At 41.7% G+C, this 9,579-nt stretch overlaps 1 protein-coding gene across 1 annotated transcript; it reads right to left on the bottom strand.

The window, feature by feature from the left end:
* Window positions 1-6,743: 6,743 nt before the first annotated feature.
* On the bottom strand, window positions 6,744-9,365 carry slc10a3 (solute carrier family 10 member 3). Its single transcript, XM_004069819.4, has one exon. It carries the CDS (start codon window positions 8,738-8,740, stop codon window positions 7,325-7,327), a length of 1,416 nt encoding a protein of 471 aa, XP_004069867.1. The 5' UTR covers window positions 8,741-9,365; the 3' UTR covers window positions 6,744-7,324.
* Between the last annotated feature and the right edge of the window lie 214 nt (window positions 9,366-9,579).

The following is a 9,579-nucleotide window of genomic DNA, read 5'->3' as shown; positions in this document are numbered from 1 at the left end:
TCATTGGCCGGTAAAGCGGCCAATCAGGAACGAGTGTTTACCACCAACCAATGATGATGCTCCAGCTATTATTAGAATCTATTTTTTTTAACAAACCTTTATTAACACAAACAACCTCGTTTTTTAAAACAACAATCTTAAAAGCAATTGTACTTTTCTCTTTTCCCAATTGATTTTGTGTGTTTTTATTTCACCCTTATTGTTTCTTAGAATAGCTCAGTGTGCTAAGCAATAATGATTCACATAAAATATCTCCTAATAAAAAATAACTCAGGAAATTATAATGTATAAAATATGTATTATGCAAAGTACTGTATATACATAAATATATTCATGTAAATAAAATATGGAAATATTTAATATGTAAAGTATGCTCATCTTTACTCTTAGGTTGCTCCCCTGTGGTCTTCACTGCTAACTCAAAGCATCCACCCTCATGTCCTCCTTCACTAAATGAATGAACCCAATGAACCTTCTCTCTGGTCTTCGTCTATCCTCTTTTGTGGTATCTCCATCCTCAGTATCTTTTTTGCCAACATCATCACTTTCCCTCCTCTAAAAGTGTCCAAACCATCTCAGTCTGCTCTCTTGCATTCATCACCAGAATATCTAACATGAGCTGCTCTTCTGATAGAGTCATACTGGATCCTATCTTCTCATTCCCAAATATAACTGATTGTTTTGTTTTTATGTATTATTCTTATTTGATTGCTTGAAATAAACCATTTAAAAAAAACATCTTCATCTCTGCTACCTCCAACTCTGCCACTTGTCTCAAAGTCTGTGATCTAAACCAATAACATGTCTGCTTTCACCAGTCTTCTATACTTCTTGCTGTAACCCATCACATTTGATTTTGATTTGATTTTGATTTTATTGATTTATTTCAAGCATTGTAGTCAAACCAATAAAGAATTTACACATATTTATCAAACTCATTACAGAAATGATGAAATGCATAGATTAAAAAGACAGAAAATAAAAACAAAGCAAAAACCTCACTTGAATCACATTTGCTTAATTAAATACAGTGATCATTAACTAAAGTAAAAGTAGAGTTTGACATTTGAAATCTTCCTCCGCCTGTTACAACTTTTTTCCACACGCCTCTTTCCTACACTCTCATGACCTAAAGTCCTCCACCTTTTTCACTTCACTTTCACTTCAGTCATTGCACATTGAAAAACTGAGGGATCACACTTGTCTGCTTATCTCTTGCTTCTTTTGAAAGGCAGGAAGTGGTAATCACACTCAGTAAATATGCAAATCAGGCTGTAAAGTTCGTTGTCTGTGTTCTCAACCCGTCTAAATTGCAACTGTCATGTCACATGTCACATTCACATCCACAACCGTGTCACATCATGTCCATAAGATGTGACTGTTGTTTTATAGCTTGTATCAGCAGTTGTGTAATTAATGCTTTCATTGAAGTCACAGGCTACTTTTGTGTCGTCCGTGAAGGTAAATTGTTGTGTGTGTTTGCAGATCATTGTGTGCAGAAACAATAAAGTTGAAGCTGCACCTCATTTTCTGCTGAGTAATTCTTGTCTGTTGAAACATGGTTTGGAAGGTCATAAGTCTACAAACATCACTGTTATTTGAGTTTTTTGCCTTTTTTTTGTATTTCTTTGACTAAATTTTAAATGTGCATCTTTTTTACAATTTTTATTTGGTATAACAATTCAATACAGATTTTATTACAATTTTACAAATTGTTTCAAAGGAATTAGATTGACGTTGTTTTGCAGTTTACTGACAGCTACCATAAAATATTTGAAGAAGTTTTTGATTATAAAGGAGCATTCGCAGTTTTAAGCAACCGTTTTCTGAAGTATAAAATTTTATAAAAGACCCTCTCCGATCATCTTTTAAACTATTTTAAAAGCGTTCCTACTAGTGGTCTTTAATTGAATTGAATTAAATATGTTTATGCTATTTATGGCAGAACAAAAAAAACTCAGTCATTTTCCAGGACATAGATTTAGCAGAGCAGCAGGAGTTCATCAGAAATTTGCGTGAGTTGTGGGCGGGACCATTGGCAAGGAGCAGCCCCGCCCCCTCCCCATCTCTGAGAGCTCTCTGTCTACACGCTCTCCTGCTAGTTTACAGCCCCTCACAACACCATCCTTAACATTAGTGGTGTAACAAATAAGGCTTTTTTGAGTCTGTGATTCACAAAGAAAAAAAATGCAATTTTGAGCTTCATTTTCTTAACATATGTTATCAGAACATGTTAAAAACACAATTTTTATTGGTGTGGGTCTTTAATGTTGTTCAATTATTTCATCCATGGAAAGATTTGTGTCTAGAAATTTGTTATCTTTTTTACCTTGTGTTCTAAAGTTTCTTCCTAAATTAAACGTTTTTGAGCCCAGACTGCAGTGTTGTACAAGCAACGTTACTAAACTTCACAGGCTGTTGTCATGGTAAAGAGAACGAAAGAGACAGAAAATCAATCCTGTAGTCAACTTAACTGCAACTGAGTAAAAACACAGCTTCTTCTGGTATAAATAATTGGCACATCATGGATCCGGTCCATCAGTGTATAAAGTGGTTGTTTCCAATCACAGGATGTTTGGGCGGTAGCCTCAATTCCCTGCTGCTGCACTTTCCCACACTTAAAGACGTATCCACTGAAAAGTACTCCCTTTTTGTGACTATTTCTGTTGCAGCTTGTTTTATTCCTCTTTTGTGCTGATTGTTGGTATGGATTAGCATCTTTGTTTCTGAATTTGATTATGTTATGCCCCCTTTTGTGTCTATTGGTACATAGGGGGGCATAATATAAAAAAGTAAAGTTTTTGGCTACCAAAGTTTAAAATCAGCAAAAACACCAAATAAATGTCCCCATACAAAAAGTATAACAAATTTATTTACAAATAACCACCAACAAGAACTTAAAGTGAAGCAAAAAGGCTTCAGGGTGAACCAAGGCCAAAATTACAAACAAAACTCCACCTAACTGAAATATGTAATCTTACCTGTAAATGAAAGTAAAGGGAAATCAATGGCAACACACTAACCTCCCTGAACTAACAAAAACAGGAGAAAACAGCTTCACTTAACATAACTACAAACCAAAGGACTAAACAGAGTGGGCACAAAACCACAAAAACTACAAAATACTAAAATACAAGAGTAAAGTGCAACACACAACTAAACAGGTGGTGAAGTCCAAAACAAAATGGAGAAGAGGGCCAAGATGGAGTGGAGACTGTTGCTGCAATGGAGACTGTTGCTGCAATGGAGACTGTTGCTGCAATGGAGACTGTTGCTGCAATGGAGACTGTTGCTGCAATGGAGACTGTTGCTGCAATGGAGACTGTTGCTGCAAGGCTCCCTTCTCATGGTCTGGAGGTCCAAGTGGTGCTTTTAAGGCTGCCTCCACCAGCTCTGGTCCAATTGGAGGCCACACCCTTTTCAGCACACCTGAAAATAGTCACACAGACATACAAACACAAAGATCCACAAAAAACACAAGTCCCACTCTGATATAAAAGAAAAATACCAAAAACACGGAACAAACTAAACAAAATATGGCCACAGCCGAAACAGTTTAAAATAATCTTTAACGGTAACGGTGTAACTGCAATCTTTTCACCAAAGCAACTTCATCATTTGTCCTAAAATAGATTTTAGGACCCTAGTGGATAAATTTAGGCTTCAAGATAACAATTGTCAGCAAGTAGTTTTTGTTGTTGTTTTGTGTACTATTTAACAGTTTAAATGCTGATGTTGTACACAGAAGCAAAGCATCGGTTTTTGTTCTTAGATCACTGTGCTGCTGTTAAAGTCATTTTAAACAGCAAATACATGGAAAACCTCAAGTGTAAAAAGGAAGTGCTCAGTAACTGTGAATTTTCATCACTGCAATTTATCTTCCACTGCATGAAACTGCTTTTTGCACAGCGAGCTTCTCTCTCAGTGCATTTTTGGACCTCCCAGCTCCACAGCTGCAGGGCTGTGGAGCTGTGGAGCTGGGAGGTCCACAGCTCCACAGCCGTCCCATGAGAGTTGTGTTGGGGAACTCATGAAAACTTAATGCAATGTGTCCTCATGCATTTTTAAGAGCTCTCTATTTTTCTATTGTGCCACTAATGTGTTAGAGGGAGACACAAACAGGAGTGCTGACGTGCAGAGAGAGGAAGTGCAGCTGCAGCAGAGCATCATGACCTGTCAGACTTGTGCAGCATAACAAACTCTGACACCTGAGGACACACGTTATTTCTGACTTCAATCAACTTGTAGGACAAACTGAAAATGTATGTATGCAATAATGGCACGAGAAAAATCAGGCCCCCGCTCAAAATAAAACTCCTCTGAAAAGTAAATATACAGCTTTACCTGCTATTTGTGAATTATGCAACGATTTATTCCTATAGAAACAGAAATTCTAAACAACCGACATCACATAGTTGTGCTATCTTAGATGACCCCGCCCTTACATTGACGTGTCCTCCCTACCATGACAAAGGTGGATAAAGGTGGAAAGATTTCATGTAATCCATGGACACCAGTGAAGATCACAAATCATTGAAGAAAAAAGGTTCAGCGCACTGTCTAGTGGGTCTAGATGACCCCACTCCCAATATTAAAGTAACACAAGGGTTACGAAAAATTCTCTTTGGCAGATGTTTTTTTGTCCCGCAGCGGTCCTGGACTGCAAGGACCAGATTGTTTTCACAATCCTTCTTTCTTATTTTGAAACCATTAAAAAAATAAAAAATGATTTCAGAATCAACTAAAAATGCCAGAAAAAAATCAAGTTTTGAAATTATCATGGCGGCCATTTTTGTTGCAAAGGGTGAAAATTGGCGACAACAAAATAAAAAAAAGTGTTTGTCTTCACAAACTTTCCCACACACCAAGTTCTGTCTACAACCACAACCAAAGTTCCATCGACCTTTGACCTCGTGGAGAGGCCGCCATCTTTAATGGTTTTTTTTTATTTCTCCTTCAATTCCAGCTACAAATGTAAATTCTTCCTTTTGATATCAATGTAGTGCTTCATAACTCCTCAAGCATCATTGGGAAAATGGGAAAAATTTGGAAATAAATGTTTGTAGAATTTGAACGGCATTAGCGCGGCGAGTTCACAAAAGTGGCGTTCCCCTGTGCCAGCTGCTGAGCCAGTGAGGGCGGGGCATACAACACAGCTCAGAGCTTTAATTGGTTTGTTATTTATTCTTTTTCTTTTTTTTTGTTTGTTTTTCCTTGCTGGTACCCAAATTGAACAAGCAAACAAAAGGGTCAAATTAACATGTTTTTGGGCTCTTCAGGGTTAAGCTCTTAAAGAGACAGATCACTTGTTACAATGTTTCCTCTCAGCAAGGTCATATGTCAGATGTTTTGCCTTCTTTTTTTTAAATTAATGATTTGTTTTGTTCTTTAAAGGATAACTTTCCTTCGTTGAAAACCGTTTACCAAAGATCGTGCACTTAAAAAAAACTCTACCTGTAAAAATGCTACCCAATGGTGGCATTCATACGCACTTTTCTGTCACTAAATTCTTCTAATGTTTACATTTTTATAACAGAAAAAATTCAAATCAAGAGCACCATATTTAATAAAAAGTTTAATCACAAGGAAAATCCCTTTTTGCATCGATGATTTGATGATAAAACAGCTGCACTCTTGTTTGTAGTTTCCATTTACAGTAAGTAGGTCACATATATGCCTCCGCTGATCAAACTACTGTGATCCACAAAACAAAGAAGGGAAGTTTGAAATGTGAGAGAACGGGGAACCCGATCATGACTCAGGGATCCAGTTGTTCTTATTCAAACACATAAACACCAGAGGCTGGAACACTCCTCCTGTGCCTTTTAACAAACAGTACTCTGAGACCTGCAGGCGTTATAGTTGTGCTACATTCCAGACGGCTCAGTCATGTCTATGGAAAACAGCAGGTCTGAGTTCTCCTGTGATATTCCACGGTAACATGACCCTATCTGCTCCTATGTGAACCGTTACAACGGGTTAAAATACCTGCATGTTCTTGATAGCGCGCCTTGAGGTCAAAACTATAGATTTTACAAACCAACATGTTATTCTGCAACACTGATTTGATAAAAAGTGAACTTTGTCCACTAGAGTTTACTAAAACAAAGGCATGTTATTCAGATTGTGGCAGAAAAACCTCTAATCTCCCACTATTCCTGTAAAGCACGCTTTTGCTATTCCAAGATTTAATCTATGACAACATTCAACAAACAAGAGCTGAGTCCCGTTTACTGGCCCGCTTTCACTTTTTGCCTCGCTCCGTTTAGGCAGGAACTTCCTCTTATGGAAAAAAAAAAACGTTTGGGAAGTTTTAAAACATGTTCTCCACGATAAAAAGGTTCCTGGTCTGTGGCCTCGTTTGGTTTTAAGCCGACAGCAAATGTTTTGACGGTTACAGCTTGAGAAACCAGTTGCTGAAACTTTCCATTCCTGATATTTTTCCTCACAAATGCTTAGGAAAAGCAACACAATTGGACTGAAGACGCGTGTGGTTTTCCTGCACAAGTCTCCTGAGACCTGGAGAAACTTTATTTTAATTTTATTAAAATCTATTTTTTAAAGCCCTGTCACACCATGCAACACAAAGCCGTTTGTTTTATCATCGGTGTGTCAAAATAAAAGCATCCTCCATCTGTACCGGGAAGAAGGTTCCAACAAATCCAACTCGGTTTTAGCTTTGAGTAAATGTCAAACTCTGGCGAGTCCCTTAACAAACATACCACAGAAAAAACAACATGACGAAGGATTGAATGTACTTTTTTTATTTTTTTTTCCTTTGCAAATATTCAAGTACAAGGATCTTAAGATCCAGGACACACAATCACTGAAAAACATTTTTAAAACCAACATTTGAATCGCATTCCTTTAGATTGACAAAATTTCTGCACGTCCGCCAATAAAATTCCCTCCAGACTGCGACATGTGGACCTCTTGTAAACATGATACAAATATGTCTTTGATTTCCGATTACAAAAAAGTAATCTGGTATAAAAATATCTCATCTTTGATAGGTTTTTCTCTTTTTATGAATATTTACATCAAAGTATCTCACAGTATAATCTGATCTGAAAAAGTACGTAATGTAAAATCAACACAAAAAGGTCTCAAAGAGGGTAGAAGGCCTTTGGTCATCATGAAAAAATAATAATAATCCAACAACAAAATAACCACAAACAGTCCATTCACCAGCTTGTGTACAACAACAGTGATGAGTGGATAGGATTGGTCGAGCGTCTTGCAGCCAGAACTCCGGGAAACCAGATTTCCACAGGATTCATTCTTCACAAAAGTTCAGAACAAAACTGCAAACCTGCAGCTACAATCAGGCGTCACTCCTGAGGACGGCCGAGCCACACAACCGCCGGTGGATGAAGTTTCCCAGGACCATGAGCAGCATCTCCGAAGTGCTGCTGAGGGCCACGATGAAGGGTGCCTGGGATGCGAAGTCTGCCTCCACCCTCCGGAAAGACAGCTGCATGACGGCGAGGGCCAGCAAGCTGTTCTGGACGCCCACCTCGATGCTAACGGTCTTCTTTTGCGGCAATGGCAGGCCTGCCAGCTTAGCCAGGACGGCTCCAACCGCCAGGCCCAGCAAAGGCACCGTCACCCCAACCACCACGATCTCGGGACTGACGTTGGCCAGGATGGACGCGCCCATCTGGTAGGCCATAAAGATGCCGCCTATCATGAGCACAATGCTGAAGGGTCGTATGAGCACCAGCAGGACGCGGGTGAGGCCGGGCAAGCGCAGCTTGATCAGCATGCCCAGTGAGATGGGGATGGCGATAAACAGGAGCGTGCCCAGGATCTTCACAAATGGCACGTGCAGGGCGGCGTGCACGCCCAGCAGCCGGCCGTACAGGGCAGACGACAGAGGCATGGCTGCAGTGGCCACCAAGGTGGAGACCAGCGTCATGGAGATGGCCAAGGTGACGTCCCCTCCAAGCAGCAGGCTGTACAGGTAACCGCCTCCACCACCCGGGGCAGAGCAGGTGATGACCAGGCCCAGGGAGAGCGCCGTGGGCAAGGAGATCAACCGGGACACGCAGTAGGCATAGAATGGCATCACCAGGAACTGACCCACCACACCCAGAAGCAGTGGTACGGGGCTCCTCAGCAAACCCCTCAGCACCTCCACCTCCACCTTGCACCCGAAGGCACACTTGTTGACGAAAATGAGAGGCAGCAAGGCGAACAACACAGGGTTCTCCGTGAAATGGGACAAGCCCCCCGACTGGATGAGCCGGGTGGCCGGGTCATTGTCAGGCGCCACTCTGATGGAGTAGTCTGTCCTCTCTTCAACCAAAACCGGCATAGAGTCCCGGTCCTGGTCCAGGTCCAGCAGCTGGATCTGCAGCTGAGCCCGGCCTGGGAACCCGGAGCGGATGTTGATGACGAAGCTCCTGAAAGGACCCGCGTGGCTCAGGCTGCTGTTCGTCACGTTCACAATGGAGAGGACCTCCGGGTCCAGAGAGCGGACGCTCACCGTCTCTCTCCGGCGGTCTTTCCTGTCGGAGCTCCGAAACCGGCTGGAGATCACGATCACCCCGTCCGAGTTCTCCGGAAACTCAAATTCCCGCAACGATCCGTCCCCGATTCGGAGGAACCTGCTGCTGCTGCTGTCGGTCGTCAGGTTGGTGCTGCTGTCCACGGTCGCCGTCAGGTTTTCGCCGGCCTTCGCCCAGCTCGCTCCGCCGGTAATCAGGAAAAGACAACAAAATGAGAGGAGCTTCCTCATTGTTTTGACGGACAGGGGGCGGAGGCGCGCCGCAAAGACACCCGCTTCGCTCAGCCGCCGGCCTCTCCTGACGGTTACGGCCGCCCTGCGACACCAGCTCGCTCAACTTCTCATTCTACTCTCTTCCACATGCGCGCTCTGCGTCGTCTGCCGGCCCCGGGTCTCTTCTGGTTTCCATTTTCTCACCGTCTTTATACCGGAACCTCAGCATCACCCCGCCCTGTCGCGTCGGAGCTCAGCTCCGCGGCGGCGGTTCCGGAAGGCTCACTCACACAGGTCTCCCGCCTTTTGGTCTCGGAGGTCCAAAGGTCACCATAAAACAGCCTCGCATCGTCTTCCAGGATCAACACATTTCCGGTAAATGGAAACTGAGAGCACTTTTCCCTGCCTTGTCGGTGGTTTGATGCTCGGAAACGTTCAGGGTGAAGCTGGTGGAAAAACAAAAGGGTGTCTTCCGGTAGCGATACGCCAAAATAAAAGCTCTTTCTATTTCGAAACAATTTAAAGATGTGATCATTTCCCATCAGAAGTCCGTCTAAGCGCCACATATATTTTAACCAACTGGAGTAGTGACTGATTCCAACCATAGATGAACACACATGTAATTTGATGTAAATATCCTAAATAGGCAATTTGGTGGCACAAAGTAAAAAGAGTTTCCTTAACTAATCCATCTGTCAGTCAAAAAAAGAAAACGAAAAACAAGTTCTAAAGAAAAAAATAAATAGCTTGGGCACCACAAAGAAACGTTAATATATACATCGCTACTTGTTGAGTCAAATTACCTTCATTTTCACACACTAAACAAAAAATAATTATTTTGTTGGCATAGTGTTAAT

Source organism: Oryzias latipes, chromosome 6 (assembly GCF_002234675.1).
Source record: "Oryzias latipes chromosome 6, ASM223467v1".
Lineage (NCBI taxonomy): Eukaryota > Metazoa > Chordata > Actinopteri > Beloniformes > Adrianichthyidae > Oryzias > Oryzias latipes.
The sequence above is the reverse complement of the archived record's forward strand: the minus strand, read 5'-3'. Positions and strand labels throughout refer to the sequence as shown.

What these genes read in the sequence shown, in the direction of transcription:
- slc10a3 (XM_004069819.4), bottom strand. Translation starts at nt 8,740, where the DNA reads ATGAGGAAGCTCCTCTCATTTTGTTGTCTTTTCCTGATTACCGGCGGA.